Below are 21,296 nucleotides of genomic sequence, written 5' to 3'. Positions count from 1 at the left end.
CATAAATGCTAACAAAACAAGTGAAATTAGCTTGAAAAATGGGTATATGATGACTTGTCATCAGGGCTATGTTCTTTATTTAAGTGGGTGTTGGGTTAGGCACCCCATTATAGATTCGGTTCAACCGGTTTGACCTAACAGTCCAATTTTAGACCAAAAGTTTTTAAAATTAGTGTTAAAATTCATATTTTAATTATTTCTACTTCTTTAAACTATAAAATTTAATTTTCTAATTTTTTTAATAATAATTAATTTATTGGATAATTATTTATTAATTTTACAAATTTTATACATAACATAAGCATGATAATTTCCATATTATTCCTAACGTTATGCTTCCAAAGCCATTAATAATATAATTTAATTACAATTATTTAGTTGCCATGAACAAAACAATGATAATTGATCAACATTCAAACTAAAAATTTCTGGCTAAAACACAAATAAATTAGCACTACTAATACTAATTATTCATCAACAAGATTTAGCCTTGCAAGTTACAATAAAATACCAAAATAAAAACAAAATAGTTCCATACTTTCTAATTTCACCCCGTTATAATATTAGTCATATGCTAATATTAACGAATCAAAACTCAAAGTAACAAATATAACTCAACATTATTATAATTACAAATATAATAGTGTAAGGGAAAAAACTAACATGATGATCATGAACCTAAAAAATGAACATATAATTGTATTACAAACAGTTAGACTTTAATGAGAATAGTTGAATTATTCCTCCTACATCATATAGTATAAAGTAAATGAATTCACTTCTTTGATAAACAAGAGAATCATCTATTACTCTACTTCATAAGTAGACATTATATTATTAAAGGCATGACAACTACCAATATCACACATGGAAAGGAACAACATTGAATGATACCAATGTCCAATAAGCTCCGATTATATTTACTGAACATTATCCGAATCATAAGGTTGATGATGGCTTTCTGACATTCCTCTTTTCAAGTATTGGTTTTGTTTATCAGAGTGTCGGTGTCCTGTTTGACTTCCCATTTTTTTAAGTTTGTCCGGATTTTGAAGATTTTCTGCTCCTTTATTCTTATTAGGAGATAAAATTGGCAAGTGAAAGTCATATTGGTTCTTGCTTGTGGATGTGAGTGGTAGGTAAAATTCAAATCCTCGAGATTTCTTTGGAGATGCTATTGGTGGGTGAAGTTCACCTCCTTTAATCTTTTCTACTTTATTCGAAGAGCTGTTAACCTCTCGACGATCATTCAAAAAGCTTAGTCTTGATGTCAGTTTTGTCAATGCATTGGCAGGTTGTGAATTTGTTGTTTGCTATAAAGACATTTCATACAATAAGTCTATCAATCATATCAAAATTATGACATATTATTAACCTTACCTAGTCGTTATCATAAGTCCAATGATTTAAAACATTCCTTAAAACTTCAAACTTTAAACAATACTTAAGTTTTAATGATAACCATACTATGTGTAAATAGTTAGTAAAGGCAATTAAAATCTATTTATTGTCAAGATATATCAACTTATAGTATATTTGAAGATGCTTAAAGATTAAACTTTTTCAATAATTTTTATTTGTATAATCTACAATCATGTTTTGATACTTTAGCTAAAAAATAGTATTAAGATAATCGATTATATTTTGAAATGTATAATAAAAAGCTAGTTTAAGTGGTATAATTATAAAAATGAGTATGGATGATTGTTTACATTATTATATGATATTTGATAGTTAAAGTTAAATTGGTAAAATCATTACAATTCATGTAAAATGCTTTTTTTATAGGCTATTTGTTAATTTAAAATTATCAATTTAAAATTTTGTGAAGAGAGACTTCTAAAATTATTTCTAAACATGTTTAGTAATTAGAAATGGCTGTCCTACTATAGTGTTGATTAAGCAACTAATTAATTAAAGTAAGTAAAGATATGTATATAGATCTAAGGTAAGATTGTGAAACTCACTTCATTCCAAGCATCATATTTCTTAGAACTAGATTTTTTGCTAGACAAATGTTTTAACTCATGCTTTATATCATTCTTAGATTCTGCTCTCCCAAATTTAGTGTCCTGTGATACAATTACAAAATATTAGGTTCAACAAGTAATAAATTCATATTATGCTTAACTTTTTGTAAACACAATACAACTTTATTATAAAATTTGCTATGAAAAAGGATAACTTTATTTTGGTATTAGATTGTTACTATTTTTAAGAAGGAAAAATATGTCATAAGTGAACATTTTTGCTAATTTCATCCAACCTAAATTTAAAAAATAAATTATTCTTTTAACATTAAGTTGGATTACCTTTGTTGTTGACCTCTCTGCAACTTCAGTGTCTTGTGTATTTTTCCTGGCAAATAAATTTTTATTATTAAGATATATTTTAATTATATACAATTCCACCCTTTTATCTATATATTTTATTTTTGAAGAGGCAAAAAGCCTTCTATATCCAAAATTATTTCATTAAAAAAACTAATATTGATTGATATGTGATATTGTAAACAAAGGAAGTGCTTAACATACATATCAAGATCTATTATATGTTGAGGTTGATTGGAAGAATCCTGCACAGAACTATAACCCTGTCCAAGTAAACTAAGTCGTACCCTAAGCTCATCAAGCTTCCTTTTTATTTTGGCAAGATCTTCTTCTACTAATAATAACTCCTCAAGATCTGACATGATCTACAAAAAATGTCTCATTAAGAATTAAGAATTTAGTTCATTATGAAACATATTAAATTATGAATCAATAACACTTTAAATCGTTATTGTTATACTGTCTGATAACAATTTGTATAAAAAATTTCACACATTTTCAATTACTCCAAAATATAAATTAAAAATTTTAACTTTTTTTAATACTAATATATATGGATACTCTGCAATACAATAATAATAACAAAGTGTTATCTCACTAGGTGTAGTTGGCTATATGAATCAAATGACACCATTATTTACTATGCTCTATCATATATCATTCAGTCAAATTGTTTATAAATAAATCTCTTTTGACCATTTTGTGTATGGTACTTTTAGGTCTTTTTCTACCTTACGTCACTTGTTTATCTTCTATCTAAATTCATGATTCTAATCGGATGCCTTGTTGATATTCTTTCTACATGTCTAATCTACCAAAGACAAAATTCTATCGTTTTTTAAACAATAGGTGCTATTTTAACTTTCTCTCTTTTATCTTGGTTCTTTATTCTTTTTTATATCTCACATTAAGAAGATAGATAATATCATTGTATTATATTCTCAATGACTTTTCAAATGTTTATGATCATATATGTCTTCTCATACACTTAACGATTTATGTCTAATGCAAATTTTGTATTTTTTGTATGTTATATTAAGTTTTTGTTATGCTTATATTTATTTTTTTTTCCAAAAAATTGTACTTTAATATTTATGATCTATATGTATCTGTGCATTATATTTTGTATGGTAAAATAATCGATCCTTCCAAAGGTCTCCCTTGATTTCTCATGGTGACTTTGACCTTCTCTAGTATTATTAGTAATAAGAGAGACTAGTGTCACATTCCACAAATTCTAAGAGAAGTCAATATCTTATTTTTTACAAAGTGCAACGATATCAAGTGTGACATCATCTACACAACTAGGAGTTTAGTATATATTCCTATAATTGAAGGATCAATATAACAATTAGGATAAAACTAGTTACTTAAGTGGTATCATGTGTAAAATTGCTAAAGATTCTATAATTAGTGAATATTTTGATCAATATGAGAATGGAGATGAAGCCAAAATCACCTTGATGTATTTTTATACATGTATTTATAGCTAGTAAGAAGATATAAATAAATTGTTTATCTTAGATGAAGATCATGAAGATTATTGGTTTGAATTATTCTTAATTTAATTCAAATTGCACTCTTTTATATTTGGGTGTTGTTTATTTTTATTTTTAGTCGAAATTGATTTAAGTTTGAAAGTTTAGCCAGTAATAATATCAGAATACAAGTTTAAATTTTAATCGATTTATATGGGGTAAATTCTGTTTATATTTAAGTATATTTGAAAACAGAGATTTTGGGTTAACATTTTTTATCCTAGATTTCAATGTTACATAAGTTTAATAGACTAACCTTTTCATCAATATCGGATTTTGATAAGGGTCTAGGAGGTATCTTGAGTCCTGCTTCAAGTGTTGTTCGACAACTCTTCTCCTTCCGCAATTGTTCTTGTAAGATAACAACCTATAAATAAATTTTAGAGAAAACAAAAATTTATTAATGCAAGAGCACAATTGGTAAAAAGATTACCATATTTTTAATGGGCTTACCTCTCGCTCAAGAGCCAAATGTTGCTCTGGCAAGGCTTCTTTTCGTTTTTGCATATCAGATAATAGCTTCGAATTTTCTTTTGCCTATGAGAATGTAAAATGAAAAACTAGCTTTGAAAAAAAAATTAGGATACATGTAGCAAGGTTAGTCTAACTAGAGAAAAATCAAATACGAACCTCATCTGCAATTTGGTTTAGCAATTCTGTTTTAATAGTTTCAAGCCTCTCAATTCCAACTCTGTGTATGGTAATGAACACAAATCATTTCAAATAACATTAAAGACAAAGGCATGATCATATAATTTAGAATACAACTAAAATGATATATATAAAATGTTTGAATAAGATTTTAATTCTTATAAATATCATGAATTTTGGTTTAAGTCTCAATCAATTTTTTTTATTCTAAATATTACATAAGCCATTTAGTTTTGCATATAGTATTATTTCCTCAAAATAAAAACAAGAGAAATGATTTCATAAAATATTTCATTTGATACTTTATTCAACTATTAGCCTTCCTTACTATGTTACATGATTTTATATTTACCTTCATGTATACTGTATACTTGTATCTATGTTAAAAGTTTTTTCTCTTGAACCATAATGAAAATAACATTCTACAACATGGTAACAAGTAAAATAAGAAGAAACTTTGTATAAGAGAGTTTGATATAGTTAATATAAATCACTTACTCATCATCTTCTTCAATGAACTGAATGGATTCCATAGAAAGATTTTTCTTTGCCTAGACATATTATACAATACATAAGAATAATAACTTTGTATAACAAACTCAATTTAAAAAGTCTAAAAAATGGATTAAGAAACTATAGGACTTTTTTTTCAGGATTTAAGATCATATTCTTAGAAATCACATTGTTAAAAATTCTTTGTAGAAAGGTCATTTCACAGAAGTCTTTTAGTTTATAATATATATAACTAAGAATGTATTATAACTATCAAAAGATCTTAATATAATTCTCATATAACAATTTCAATTGAATTCTTTATTGTTATTAATTAATATATATATATATATATTTTAATATTTTATTCTATGTAACTTGCATCTTCCAATCGTAACTTTATTGTAGGAATATAAATCTTATTTAAGTTTGACAATATAATAACTTTTCTATGAGTGATTGATATGCCTGAATGATTTTACAAATTTGCAACTAACATAAAAGTACATGATCCTGAAGTTATTATTCCTATAAATAAATTCATAAATCTTCAAATAAACATAAAAGCTTTAACCAAAAAAAGTAACCAAGATAAAAAATAATGACATCATTATTCATTAATAATTTTACTTACTGAAGTTCTCCCCAACATAGTAGGACGTTGAGGTGCTGCGACATTCGTTAAAGTTGCTGATTTTGTCATATGTGGTGGGATAGGAGCATTGTGTTCATTCTTTGTAGTTCGAACCCTAGAAAGTTTTCCTCCTACATTAGGAGGCTTACTAGACTCATTTTCACAAGTATTTTCATTTCTTTTGGCATCTTCTTGTTGAAGAACTGCTTGTTCAAGTTTAGTCGATGACATCTTTTGAACTTTATGATCTTTACTCACCTCTAAAGATTTTGAAGTTGAACTTGAATGATTGTGCACCTGTACATCATATAAAACTAGAATAATCAAGGAGTTCATCATGTTCCTTTCCCTCTTTAATTTTTTTTTCTTTTCCAATATTGAGTTTGATTCGTATAAGAATCAGCATGAAGCATGAGTTATATAATTTATACAAAGTGACATTTTAATTTTATCTTGAAATAAAAGGGAAGGGGAATACATACAATTATAATCTCACATATTACTTGCCAAGAAAAAAAGTGTAAGATATATAAATTTAAATAATTAATAATATGAAACTAAAAATTTAACTTAAATGTGAGTTTTTAGATTGCTATTAAATTTTGGATGCAGTAATACGTTTTGGCATATATATGACATAATATGAAAATATGAAAAAAAAAATTCTCCCAATATTCTAGCTAGCTATCAAAGAATCATACACTTGAAAATATATTTTTTATTATACCCTTGAAATTAGTCTTTGAATGCATTTACACCACATATGTAACATCTTGATTTACATTTGTTCTCCATTATATTCTTGAAAACTAAGATCTTAAATTACTCTTTCTAGCCCAAAGTTAACGGACTTAGACTTCATCTTGAGTTATATACAACTCATAACATATTAACATTTTTGTAAACTAAATGTAGTCTTATTTGATGCAATTGCTATGTTATGTTTTAGAGAAAAAGACTTATGAGTTAAATTTCATGAAAATTTTATAAATAGTTCATACCTTATCATCATCTTTATCATTCTTCACAGAATCTTCAGTTTCACTACCAGTTTCACTACCAATATCATCCTCTTCATCAAGTTCAGATCCCTCTATTGATTCACCTTCCTCATCATCATCATATTCTTCCTCATATGACACATCATCATCATCGGTAAATTCCTCACTCCCAGTTTCGCTCCCATCTGAATCGGTGTACATATCTGGTCCGGGGGACACGCAGTCTTCCTTTATTAAGTACAGACAGTACATTAGAGAACTAAAAAATAATCTAATAAAATATGCATACATTCTTCTAAGGAGTTTATGCAATACCATTACAAATACAAAATGATTCAAAGAAAATAATATCAAATGATTGACTTACTCCAAAAAAGGCGTCATATTCTTCTAATAAAGTAATAACAATAGATTGAGCATGGTTTGCAGCTGCAGCAGCTTGTAGAAGTTGAGCAGAACTATCACCACCTACATCAAAATCATTTTCAATTTCACATTCTCCAGCTAGAAGAGGGCGAAGAAGCAATGGTGCCATGCAAGCAGCAACAGCTGACGGACTCATTTTGTTTACAGCTTTGAATGATGCAACAGCTTGCATCATCAAGAGTATTCTGTACATAAAAAGAATGAATAATTTGAATCAGGCAATGTATGTGCGTGCATAAATAGAATAAGACGAAGTTTTGACCAAAAAAATTGTTGATATATATATATTGTTTAGATAGTTATCTAATTTACCAAAAGTGTAACAACTTAAACTAACTTGACTATTGAGGGATATACTTAATATCATTCATTTCACTCAGATATTATCAAATGACTAAGTGCAATACCCATTTATAAAATGATGGTAAATCATTATTAACATGTCCAAGGAGCATGCTCTTAATCTTGCATATCAGGCCATAACCGTGACACTCTTTAAATTAAAAACAACCCTTAATATGATTGGACCTAGACAATGATAGTGAGCACCTTAACAACACATGATTTAACGTTATGTTGGATTCAAAATGTTCAAAGTCATTTTTTAAGTTATAACAATCTTTTTTTTGTTGTTCATTTATCCTTATATGTAACTTTTTTCTTAACAATAATTTAATGTGTTACTTTTTTTTAGTTTTATGGCTCTCTTGTAAGGTTTTGATGCATGATGGATTAAAATCTTCAACAAACTTTCTATATCTCCTAAATAGGTATATGTGCAATTTTGCTTCCATATTTATATCAAATTTAGCTAAATATAGATAAATTATTCCCAATATAACATACATAACACAATTTGTTTCAAAACATAAAAGATTTAATTTAAACCAATATTGTTCATATTTATAATTATTCTAATAATATTAAATGAAAAAATAATGAAAAATTAAAGAAAAGAGATAATTGACAAACTACCTTTGTAACAAACGGCGGTTTGGCTCAGGAAAAGTATCATATATTGCTGCACGCATTGCAGAAATCCTGTTGGCACCACGTCCACTTCCTAGTTGTTCCGGTAAGTTAATAATAAAAGAAAGTCAACATTAAAATAAAGTCCATTTGTAAATCCCGCTAAAATCGGTAAATAATTGGTCAATAATTTGAATTTTAATTAGGAAAGCTAAAAATGTAAAACTAATATTAAAATAGGATAGAGCTCATCGAAATGAGAATTTTGATATCAATTTCGAAATTTTTGCCCAAAATCGGACTGGAAGAGCCGAACTAGTTGAACCGGGCCCAACCAAGTCTTTATTAAAGAGACAATCAGCGTCTCTTTCTTCTCCAACTTAACAGATCCACGCAGCAACATTAAGAGAGGAAAGGGAGAGCTTTCCAAACCCTAGCCTCTTTAATCAAACTACCATAACTTTCCGCTCCGAGCTCCGATCGACGCACCGTTCGCGGCCACGCGGCCAACGCGTCGAGCTCTACATTTTTGTCAGATCAATTTCATCGGTAAGTTTTATTTTCGTTTTAGAATGTCTACCCCTCTTTCTTTGGTGAAATTGAAATCCTATGGTGAATCTTGTCCAATTTTTGTGTTCTAGGTTCAAGTTAGCTTCCGGAACTTGTGGGCTCAAGCTATTGAGCATATATGGGTATGGTAAGAACACTCTAACCCTAGCTCAATCTTGTATTTGTAATAGAAAACTGAATTGGAACATATATATATATGTATTAGGTGTAGGTTAAGTGGGTGTTTATGCATTGTAATTGAATTGGGATTACTTGGAGGTTTGTTGGTGACTAAGGCTTGTTTTGGGGCTATTTGATTGAGCTTGGAGGGGTTGTAATTTTCAGTTGTGAGGCTGCCTTGGGTGAACTAAGTGATCGGCCAAGGTATGGTTTAAGTTTTGCACGTTTAATATTTACGGTGTTGTGAAAACTTATGTTAGAGGAACTGTAGGATAAGTTGAATTTTTGTTGTATTTAATTATTAGCCTTGTAATGTTATTGGAATAGATTTGTTGATGGATATATATTGGAATTATGAGGTGTAGAAGTTATTAATGGTATGCTCTTGTATTTATTTATGATGGATTATGGTTGATGTTTGATAATAAGGATGTAGAGTTGTGTTGTGGTGGTATTGCATATGCTGTAACTAATTCTGTGATGATCGAAATTGCATAAAACCAAGTCCTGGTTAAACCTTGGAATATTTAGAACTGAACTAGAGAATTTGGTTTATATGATTTATGGTGAATTTTCAAAGTGTAGTCGTGGAATCTGATTTTACTGCATCATTTTTAGAACAACAGTAACTTGTTGCTCTGCTGCGGATGTTTCAAAATGAATTTTGAAATGAAACCATATTTAAATAAAGCTTTAGTCCTATTATTTTAACATTGTAAAATTTCAGAATGGTTGGACTTGTGGTTTTAAAGATATGAATTTTTGAAATACGATGCGTTATACAATAAAAGCCAGATTCTGTTTTCTTAGATCAGCAACTTTGAGAGTTTATAACTTCTGATTATGGATGGATATTCAGGTGCAACCAATTGGAGGTAAAAATTAATTATGCTTGGCAGTTGTGATTTAAATTTTAGGGTTGTCCATATTTTAATGAGTGAGTTATGGGACTTGAAAGAGGACATGTTCATTGGCTTTTAAACAGAATCCTCCAGAAAGTTACTCAAATTCCAATTTACATAACTCCTTCATTAAAAATAATTTTGACCTGAAACCAATTGAAAAAGAAACCTGGATATGTTAAGTTAAACCATATTAATTTTTAAGGCTATTGGATTTAATTTGAATTTTATATGGAAGTTTAGATATCATATGCTGTTGCTGTTTTCTAGTTTCTAAGCACTGTAGAGCAGTTAGCGTTTCTCCTCTGTTTCTGAGGATAGTTAAATCAGAAAATTGTGATTTTTGATTTGTTAGAAAGCTTATTCCAAGATAAACACCTGGACATAAAGTTTTTCCAATTCTGAGTTCATTTGTTATATTAAAAACAGAAAAGAAAATAGAGTGTCGATGATGTCTTAGTGATAGTCATGGGTCCGAGAAGTCAAAGATTAATCTTCGTATTATGTGATTGATTTAATGTTAGAGTTGGGTTGATTTTAAGATTATTCGATATTAAAAAGGTTGAGAAGAGTTTGATAAATGGGTTGGTCAGAACCCGAAAAGGGTAAACGTGATAAATGATAAGGGAATGATGTGAAGCTAAATGAATACTTGTTGCTATGGCTATAAAGAATGAATGTAAGGAAATGATGATGATAAATGATGAGATTTGGGAATGACTGTGTGTGGCCGAAATGGTCAATATGGCAAGTTGAGGACGGAAGTTCCCTCTCTTATCGTGATGCAGGTGTGGGGAAGATGGAAATGCACTCTCCTTCATATTGTTTCCCCCACGTTCTTCTCTGGTTGCAAGGTAGAAAGGCACACTCCTTCGATGTGAAAAAGCACTCTCCTTCGTATATCCTCCAGGAGAAGGTGGAAAGGCACGCTCTTTTGATGTGGAAATGCACTCTCCTTCGTTTATGATCCTCCTGGAGATGCGCAACCTAGAGACCAATGTCTGAGTTAGCTACCAGATGTGTCGGATTCTGGCAAAGTAACCAACACGTGAGCTCACGACCAATAGGATAAAAATTCATCATATGCATTTATTTATTTTGATTGCTATGCATTTCCTGGGTTTGCCTAATTGATATATATACCACCTACTACCTGTTATACTTGCTACTTGTACTATCTGCTCATTGCTTGTGCGTGAACTTGTTTGGTTGCTTGTTTCTGTTGCATTATGGATGATGGAGGGATGGAGGAAATGGAAAAATAGTTTGGTGTTAGATTAGGATTGAAATTGAGTAAGTCAGGTAGATTTAGAATACCTACCCCTGTTTATGGCTTCTGTTTTGTAATTAAGTTGGATAACTGAATAACGGAGTTCTAGGATTGCCTATGGCATTCTTAGGACCTTATTTATTATACGCGTGGCACTTTTACCATGCTGAGAACCTCCGGTTCTCATTCCATATTATGTTGTTATTTTTCAGATACAGGTCGAGAGGCTCCTCGCTAGGCATCAGGATCTTGAAGCGAAGTAGTTCATGGATGTCTTTTGGTTTTCTGTTCATATCTGTGTATATATGTATTTAGCTTACTCTCCAAGTAACTTATGTATGTTGCTCCTCTTAGAGGTTGAGGGAGAGATAGGAGTTTACTTTGGTACTTTGGTGTATTTTGGGAATACTTATGTATGTTTATATGTATAAATATATCCTCCGGCCAGCCTTATCTTTGTAGGCTGAGTCAGGAGCTAGTTATGTTATTTTCTTGGCTTTTCTTTCTCTCTTATTTATCTTTATCACTTCCTTTTAGGCTTCTTAACCCGCAAGAAATTTGATTCCTCAAGCGTTGCGCTTTTCAGTTTGCGAATTTGTTACCCGTTTTTCAAGGCTCCTAGTTGAGTATCTTTTTTCCTTATTATATATATATATATATATATATATATATATATATATATATATATATTAGAAATCGTAATACCATGCTATCTCGATCTTATGACTTAAGCATAAGATTAAGTATAGTAGGGTGTTACACCATTTATATCTAAAAGCATGAATATAACTTTCAAAGTTAAAGTTCAAATGATCTTGTAATATATATTATAGAATAATATGTCAACATAAGATGATAGAAATCATAAATATGATCAATATGCTAATATTTTTTACTCTTTTAATGTCATCTTTATATCAACTATAGGATATTTTTGTTTAGCCAATTCTAATTTAGTTTTTTATAGTCTAAGGCTTCAAGAAAGATGCACGTGATATAATTTGTTATTTGTTATTATTATTTTGTTTTAATAAGCATTGATTTTTATTAACATGAGAATAAATAATCCACATGAAGTTGTTGTTATTAAATTTATCATAATAAAAATATAAACAAGAGTGTAATATTTTTATTATTGGAGAAAATTACTGAAAAGATAAGGTAGATAATGACATTTCAATTAAAAGATTAAAGTGGTAGCACTATAATATGCCAACATGTCAATCTCTTCTTATTGTGCATCAATATTTATAAAAATTATATTTAAACTTCGATAGTGAACAAAAAATATAAAATTTGAATCACAATTTTTTTAATGAGTATTTTATTAGCTTATTTGAATTGTATTATAATTATTACTTCCTCATACAATTATATATATGAAAGTATTTCTATAGACTAGTTAGAATTATTTGTTAGCTATTAAAGTTATGTCAAAACTATTAATTTTTCATATAATCATATAGAGAACTATTTCATGAATTAATTAGAAATTTAATATAGAATAAAATATACTCTTTCAAATAGTTAGTTAAATAATAATGATAATGATGATGATGATCATGAAGATGATGATCATGATTGAAGAATTGACCAGACATCAATACATGACACAAAATTAAAAATAAGACATATAATATTAGAATATAAATTCTTGATATAAGTTAACATATGTCTTTTATAATATAGTTTTTTATATAGTTAGAAATTTTGAAGTGAAAAATTATGAGATTAATGTTTTGGATAGTTATGTAAATGTTACTTTTTATGATATTATAAAAATAGTTCTATAGATAGAAACTATTTTTCATAGCGTTATGATATAAGTTTAGTGTTTACATGACTAATTTATAAAGAACAAAAGAACATAGAATTTATTAGCTCATTATAGCATTAATTTGATATTTTTTATATAGTTTTTATAGAATAAAATTTGCTCTCCAAATAAAACACATAATATTAGAATTTAGATCTATGATACGAATTTACTGTTTTAATAATATAATTTTTTTATATAATTAGATAATTTAATGCTAGAAATTAGAAAATTAGTACTAAGTTGATTGTATAGATGTTATTTTCTATGTATTATACAGGTGACTATGTAAAATGATATTATTCTCTATATTGTTACAAAATAGATTTAGTATTGATATGAGTTATTGATATGAGAAAGTTATAAAACTGAAAAACTTAGTTATTATTATCTCACTATAGTTTTACTTTTGTATCTCCTTTTTATATATAAATATATAATAAATTTTCATAAAATGAAGTTTACTCAATAAATAGAATATGTGTGTATATATAACATTAAAATTTAGATCCTTTATTTGAACTTTTATTCCCTGTAATATAGATTTTAATATAATTAACTAATTTAATATAAAAAAATTATGAATTTAATACTAAGTTGATTATATAAATGTTATATTCTATGATAATATGAATGTGGTTATATAGATAAATATTTTTTTCTATGTGCTGACATGTTAAATTTATAAAAAAATAAAAAACTTATAGAATTATTTATTCACTATAACACTATTTTAGTTTCTCTTTTTATATATTGTCATAAATAAAAGATATAAATAGATAACGCACAATATTAAATAAACATTTGATAACTGATACAATTTATACATATTTTTTTATATTATATGCTTTTAACACATATCCATATGTGTCAATTTGCATCTATTTCTAACTATCTCTTTTCCACACAAACATAAAAAGAGAATTATTTGATTTATTTCTATTAATATTTTCAAAGAAATTTAAAAAAATAAACATAAACTAGCTATATAAAAATGCATGTTTAATAATAAAAATAATAAAAAATAATTGTGAATATCTAAAAGTTAAGTTTAGTTCCTTCCACATTAACGAGAGTAAGTGTATTTTTGTCTTTTAAAGTTTTATATAGGTGGTTGAAAATAAAATTAAAAATAATACAAAATAATGACAAAAAAAATAAAATTATACTTACGACTAGCTTCTAATAATGCCTTGCAACAAGATGCAGGGATTGGAGCAGATGGCATTTCTCGAAGTACATGCTGGATATTTGTTAAAAGAATGATAAAAAAAAGTAATATATTTTAATGTGTGACCAAGATAAAGGAATCAAATTTTCAATTTATCATGACGATACCTTAATGCAATCACCAATAATATGTGCATCTTCGTTTTCAGAAAATTCAACTTTTCCTGCAATCATGTGACATCCATGAAAATAAGAGTTTATTATAAAATTAATTTCAAGTTTTATGAAAATTTATTAGTTTGATCTATATAATGAATGTTGAAATTCAACAGTTTTATAAAATTTATTGTGCAGGATAAATTATTTGATGATGTAAGTGTCGTAGACACATGCCAATGTCCAGTAACACGTAAAGTTTGAAGAATCCTTGCTATTTTGCCAACACATAAGATTAGTGAGGAACTGAAATACAAACCTTGTTCATATTCTCGTACTCGTTGTTCAACTTGCTCAACATCAGCTGCTTGTCGCAGGATCCCTTCTGCTTTGACTCCTGTTATATAAAATTAATTAGATAGATTCTTATAAAATGATATGTGTCATATACACAATTTTACAAGATTCTATAATATTTTATGTCTATTAGAAGGATCTAATATATATTTGCTACTTTGTTTTCTTTCACCACTCATTCTCCAAACTTTGAAATGATTTAAAAATATACAGCTAAAGATTAATCTAACAAATTAAAGTTACTATAGGCTTAATTAATCTTAATAAAAAATCATTGCATACTAACATGATCTAAATGTCTTAACTAATATTTGAGTATTTTTTTATTCACTAAAGGTGTAAATATGTAGGTAAGGAAGTTAGAAAATATATTTCATGTTTATAATATTAAGGACTATGTTAGTGTTGGTGAACCACAAATTTACCATCATTTAAAACCTAGTTATATTCATTGATTTAGGAATACAACCCAAGTAATCAAATGAATGTAATAGCTTGATTGTTGCCTTTGATGTTCTTTCTTAATAATGCAACATTAAACTTGCTTTTTCATGCATATTGATAACAAGTGAAATATTCAATATGTCTGCTAGAAAAATTTATTTATAAAATGAAAAGAACTAAAATTGAGTTAAAAGTCATTCAATATTAATTTCTTTTATGATGATTTAAGTTGAATGATGAGTACTTTTACAACAAAAATATCACATATTTTCTCTTATATTTTGGATAGAACAAGGAATGTTTCTCTACTTTACCTTCAACATTATGAACAAAAATAATTCTTAAAAATAAGAGAGGGGAAAAACTTACCATGCTCCTCTATGTATCTCATGGCTTTCTCCAAAAATGACGGAGTTCCATCAGGATCCTCCAAAGCAAGTAAAACTGGACGACCTATGACTGCATATTTCTTTGGTTCTTTATCCTTCACTATTGCAAAAAGCAAAAAATATCACTTGAAAAAAACAATTATGTGTATATAGAAATAACATAAGCATACAAATCATAAACTGAAATATATTAATAGTTTAACTGAAATGAAAATAATACAAATTGAAAAAAGATAATACATTGGTCTGAAGAACTATCAAGTGAATCAAACTGATCATTCTTTAAAACACCATTTTGCCCTATCATGTCAGTTGGATTTGGTGCTTGTGCCAAAGCATTCTCAAGTGCAGTTTTCCACTCATAGAGATCTTCATTTGTTTCAGCCTGTAAAATTTACAAAACAAATGTGATATATATAGCTAGCTATTTTTAACCATTAAAAAAATTAAATGTTGACAATTTTTTTATAAAAAAATTTAAAATAATTTTATATTTATAAAAAATGAATTTTGTTTAACAAAATTATCAAATTGTTAAATTTAAAGTTTGACTCCGATAAATTTTTTGAAATGATCAAATTATCCTTTTATCATCTTCCTTTTTTTGGACATAATCTTCCTTTATTCCAACTCATAAACCACTTTAAATTTTTCTAAATTATAAAAATCCTACCAAAATCAGAACCAGAATTAACCCATAGAAGGTGGAATCACAACCTATAAAAAATCTCACAAAGACTGTCGCCAAAGATGTATAAAACTTGTCCCACACCTCATTCTTCAAATCAATGGCATCCTTAGAGTCCACGAGAGAGGGAGAGAGAGTGAGAAAGAGAGATAGCTTGTTCGACAGCGGTGGTGACCATGGTCCCCTCCGACGTCGCCCTCTCATCTTCCTCTTCTCCAATTTTTTTACTTATTTTCCCATGTCCTTGCTTTTTTCTCTGTCTCTTCTTTGCTCTCTATCTCTCATCACGTCGCCACTTTCTCTCTCTTTTTCTTTCTTACTTCCTCCACCTTCTCTGTTTTTCTTTTTGTTAATCTTCCTCTTTCTATGTTTAGCAGTGGATGTCAAAGCAAACATATGTGATTTTTTGTGATGTTCTCTTTCTTGTTTTCTTTTATTAGAGTAATATCGTTGCACTCATTTGCGTGGCTTTTTTCTGTACTCTTATTTTATAAAAAAATGTATATTTTTTATGTTAAAATTTTTATTTCTTCTGTTTTATGTTTCTTGTTCATACTTTTTATTTTCTAGAAGATGAAAGATTCCTCTTTTCTAAGAAGTTGTTGATTGGATTTTGAAACAGCAGTAACCAAAGAGTTCTGGAAGGAAAGAACTTGATCAGGATTCTTTTTTTACTATTTTACCATTATCAAAATTAAGAGGTTGAGGAAGATACTGAAGAACAATTTAAAAATTTAATGTGTATTTTTGTTAAACGAAATTTATTTTTTATGAATATAAAATTAGTTTAGTTTTTTGTGGTTAATTTTATCAGCACTTACATTTTTTATGATTAGAAATAATTATTTACTAAAATCTTTAGTAAAAAAATTAATCATTACATGAAATTTATAAATAAATTATTCTTGGAATACATTTTAACAATAATTTATAGTCTTCTAAAAAAAAGAAATACCTTAAGTGTAACTGACCGTCCATCATGAACATCAGAAAATTGTACAGTCAAAAGTTTTTTATCTGGCTTGACAATAACACTGCAATATATGACAAATTATATTTTTGAAACTTTAGAAACTTCATAAAAATAAGTGAGTTTCTGAAGAAAAATAGAATAGACAATAGTTGTTTAAAGCAAGCAAGCCAACCTGCCTGAATTGTTGAGGTCAATGCCACCAAGGGTCAAATTCACTTCATTTCCCTTTTGAGAAGCAACATTCTGTGTGAAATATAGTATGATAAAGAAATATAATTAGAAATGTACATCTTTTCAAACTTCATAAAAAAGTGCCATGTTATTCAATTGCATGCAGTTGTCTTGATGAAGTTTCTTTTATTCTGATATATAACAATGACGAAAGGCATGCAAAGTCCATTAACAAACCATATTTTTGTTTATAACAAATTTATAACTTAAATAAATAAAAGAGAGAAATGATTCATCAACCTACCAAAAAAATGTAATGCAAAAAGTTTCAATTTCACTATAAAAAAAATAAAAGCTTTAATATCATGGCATGAAGTATGATTTCCAAAAGTCTAAGATACCTGATAGAGGCATATAGTTTCCCAAATATTAATGGTAAGTGTCTCATGTTACCCAAAAAATTAAAGTGTCTCTTTCCTCTTGAGATCTATTTTGTCCCTCGAAAATATGATTTTGCTATCAAATGGTCTCCACTTTAGGGTACTATAGGATAATAATTATTAATATTTGAGGGACCACGCATTTTGTCAGTAAATTAATCTTCTACAAGTTAAAATAGTTCTTCTATGATTCATAATATCTTACATTTTTAAGTTTTCAAAATATTTTATATTTATGTAGCACTAGTTTTCTTTCTTTTTTTTTTCTCTTTCATATTTACCCCTACTAATGATGTAATTTTAAGAAAGGGATTAAGTGTAGTATGAAATGTATTGATTCAAATTTTTCTAATATAATTGAGAATAATCTATCTATTCACATAAATTTTTACTATTTCCAAGATATTTTTTCTCTCTATGTGTTTTTTGTTTTGTGACTGTAATTATATGTGAGAGGATATTGCCGATTATGTTATTCTAAAGTAAAAGAAGTTGGTAAATGAAGTTGAAAAGGTTCTAAACTTGTACAAAGTCATCAATTACAACAAATGTTATTGTTCTAAGTTTGTAAAAGAAGTTGAAAAGAGACAAGGCAATGAAAGAATATCGCGTATGAGAAAAAGGTAGTGTACATGAAGGTCTACTAGCTAGCCAGCACCTTGTGTACATAAGAAAATGCTATTTTGATGAGTTTGGGACACTCCAAAACACCATTGTGAGTCTAGAAAACTCACTTTTAGATATCTTGCTTAGACCTACATGCCGTATATAAGGTCCAAGCCAAACCTCGATGGATATGTAAAAAGTGTAAAGAAAAAGAAAGTACGTAGATGAGTATGAATGTCGTGCATGATATTTATGATGTGTTCACGATGATAATATCATGATGAAGGAAATAATATGGATAATGATAGTGAGGTGCCAAGTTAAGATGATAAATAAAATATTGATATTTGATACTGAGATTTGTTAAGACTTTATGATGATGTGAATATCATTATAATAATGAGGAATTATGATGTTTCTATTGACCATATGTGATTTTTCCTTTTTAATCATAAGGTTAGTCGAGGATGCATCCCAAATAGTTTTTTTTAAGAGGTGATATGACACTCTCCCTTTAAGATAGACTTCAAAAAATTCTGGTTGTTCCTCTTATGAAATGCACAAGAGAAAAATTATATCTGGTGATAGCTACTAGATGTTGTGAGATATGACAATATAATCGACACATAAATTCATGATTGGTATGACAGACATTTATCATGTGTCTATATGTGTATTTTATTGTAATTATTATAAATGTAACTTTATGCTAATTGATTTATATGCTCTTTGTTTGTGTTAAACTTGTATGAAATATTAGCGTTCGTTTATTGGACGGGGATAACGAAGTTTTAGGTAGCGTCGAATCTTAGAATTGACCCTAAGCTACAATTCTATGTTGGCAAATAGAGACTGGAATGTTTAGTTGAATGGTATAAGTGAACTCCTGGGCATTTGTGAATCAAGAGATGCAAAAACTTGGATGCCTATGATTTCATATATCAATATGTAGCTTTTATCATTTTTCTTTATCCTACTGGTAAGCTTTATACTTTCACTCTTGGTTAGCATTTGTTTTTATAGATGTGGATTGTATTATGTGTGTATGAACAAATATATTTGAATACTTTATTTTATTTGGATACTCTAACATAAGATCACCCACTTTGTCACGTTACTATAACTATAAGATGTTAAGACCTTTAGCTTTCTTCCATTCATGTAATTTCAAAGCTTATCATATCATATACGTTTTTCCTACATAATTAGGAGATTAAATTTTAGTTGCTTCCTGTAATAAAAGGATTCGACCATATTATTTTATTCATGTAATTAGTACTTCTGAGAGCTAAACTCTTTCAAGCAATTTAACCATGATGGATATTGTTATTTCGAGTTCTAAGTTCTATTTTGAGTTTATGAATTAAGAGATAAATGAGATTTTAAAACTAATATTTTATCTTTACTCTCAAAGTAAGAGCTCATTATAACGTAGTAAATAAATGAAAAAGATTATTACATTCAATTTCAAAAAAAAAGAACTTACTGGATCACTTCTAAAGAAAACAAGTGAAGTTTGTGTTAAAACAAACCATCTTTTCTTCCAGGATGTCCATCCAATACCTACACATAAAGAAATTACATACAATGTAATTTTATAATGACTTAAAAAATTTAGTCATTCTAGTATCATTAAGCATCATTATCTATAGTCAAAGACAAAATACAATTGAATCGTAAAAAGATCAAAAGAATAAGAATGAACAAAGAAAAAGCATACATGATTAGCAGTGCATTTCTATAACCGAAATTTCTATTCATCTAATATTAGTTGGGATTATAATATTTTTTTATATATAAAGAGTATTAATTTCATGCTTTTATTTTAGGGGTAAAATAACATGTCTCTGTCAACCAAAATCACTTTTTAGCATTAAAGAAAGCATTGTATATGGGCAACTTATATGACCTTGAAAAATATTAAGTATAAATATTATATACAAGTTTTTCTTGCCTTTGAAGTTGTTACTATTATTAGACATAGTAAAATCTTATTAGATATGTTCTTACTCAGTGTTTCCATTTAAACAAATTAAATGAATTTAATAGTAGCGAAAGTTAAAAAGCCTTAATTTTTGGTCGGATGAGAACATGAATTATTCGGTACATCATCATCATCGTCGTCGTCGTCGTCATTTCCTCCACCTCTTGGTATTGGAATTATATAACTAAAATAAATTAATAAATTAATAATTCTATAGAACATAAATTAGAGAAGTTTATCATACCTTTGGAAGATATGAAAAGTGGCCCACTTTTGAAAACCTAAAAGAAATTAATAAAAAATTCAGTTGTTAAGTGATATTGAGTATACTCATTATAATTTGAAAAACAGTATTTACTTTAAACTAGCTTTTTTTTGTTAAAAATCAATAAAGTTTATTATTTGAATACAAATAATTTTACCATTTTTACTATGTTTATCTCACTTGTGTTAGGTGAATTAGAATATAATTTTTATAAAGTAAAATTTTAACATGGTTGTCAAGGAGGGAGAAAAAGTGGAGCAATAGTTAAATTATCTCTATGTGAATTAAAAGTCGTAAATTTAAACCGTGAAATCAACTACTAATATAATTATCAAATTAGGTTGTCTATGTTATATCCTTTGAATTGGGCTACCTTTTTTATATGAAAAAGTCTACAATTTACCTGAATTTCCATGAGAACAAGTTAATGAACCACAAAACTCAAGCATATTGACCAATGTATTCCCATTCCAAAACCATGTTTTATTTTGAATGAATCAACCAATTAATTGAGAAAAAAAAACTTTATTCATACTTTTGCAAATACAAATAATTACCTTGGTGCTACTGCTACTCTTGAAAAGAGGATGATCTGGTGACCCAGTTTGGGGCTCAGGTTGAGGTTGGGGATCGAGATTAGGAGCACCATCATTTTCCTACACAAAAAAATACAAACAAAATGAGCTTTTACTTTCAATTCACACACACGACGTCATTAACCAACCATTAAACATTCCTTTACACCATACTTCATATAAAAAAATCCAAATTCTACATTTGATAGGCTCTCATGAACAAAGAAATTTTTGCATAAAAAAATTATTAAAATAAATAAATAATATTTTTAAGACATTTTACCTGAACTGGTTCATCAGTTTTGCTAGTCATTCTGCAA

At 28.0% G+C, this 21,296-nt stretch overlaps 1 protein-coding gene across 1 annotated transcript; it reads right to left on the bottom strand.

Annotated features, from left to right (window-relative positions):
* Positions 1-920: 920 nt before the first annotated feature.
* Positions 921-21,289, bottom strand: LOC130939927 (rho GTPase-activating protein REN1-like). Its single transcript, XM_057867993.1, has 23 exons — positions 21,260-21,289; positions 20,959-21,057; positions 20,381-20,417; positions 19,639-19,715; positions 17,108-17,178; positions 16,918-16,996; positions 15,515-15,659; positions 15,255-15,374; positions 14,404-14,481; positions 14,097-14,152; positions 13,932-14,001; positions 8,048-8,135; positions 6,968-7,257; positions 6,647-6,870; positions 5,646-5,942; positions 5,018-5,070; positions 4,499-4,559; positions 4,322-4,405; positions 4,179-4,235; positions 2,535-2,695; positions 2,313-2,358; positions 1,968-2,072; positions 921-1,313 (listed from the first exon to the last, which is right to left on the bottom strand). The coding sequence occupies exons 1-23, from the start codon at positions 21,287-21,289 to the stop codon at positions 921-923; spliced, it is 2,721 nt and encodes a 906-aa protein (XP_057723976.1).
* Positions 21,290-21,296: the final 7 nt, after the last annotated feature.

The sequence above is a fragment of the Arachis stenosperma genome, chromosome 7, assembly GCF_014773155.1.
Source record: "Arachis stenosperma cultivar V10309 chromosome 7, arast.V10309.gnm1.PFL2, whole genome shotgun sequence".
Lineage (NCBI taxonomy): Eukaryota > Viridiplantae > Streptophyta > Magnoliopsida > Fabales > Fabaceae > Arachis > Arachis stenosperma.
This window is presented reverse-complemented; position numbering and strand designations above follow the sequence as displayed.

Coding starts and splice junctions, on each gene's coding strand:
- LOC130939927 (XM_057867993.1), bottom strand. CDS start 21,289: ATGACTAGCAAAACTGATGAACCAGTTCAG. Junction 5,071..5,645: donor CTATGTTGGGGAGAACTTCA/GTAAGTAAAATT, acceptor TAATATGTCTAG/GCAAAGAAAAATCTTTCTAT. Junction 4,236..4,321: donor ATTTGGCTCTTGAGCGAGAG/GTAAGCCCATTA, acceptor ATTTATTTATAG/GTTGTTATCTTACAAGAACA.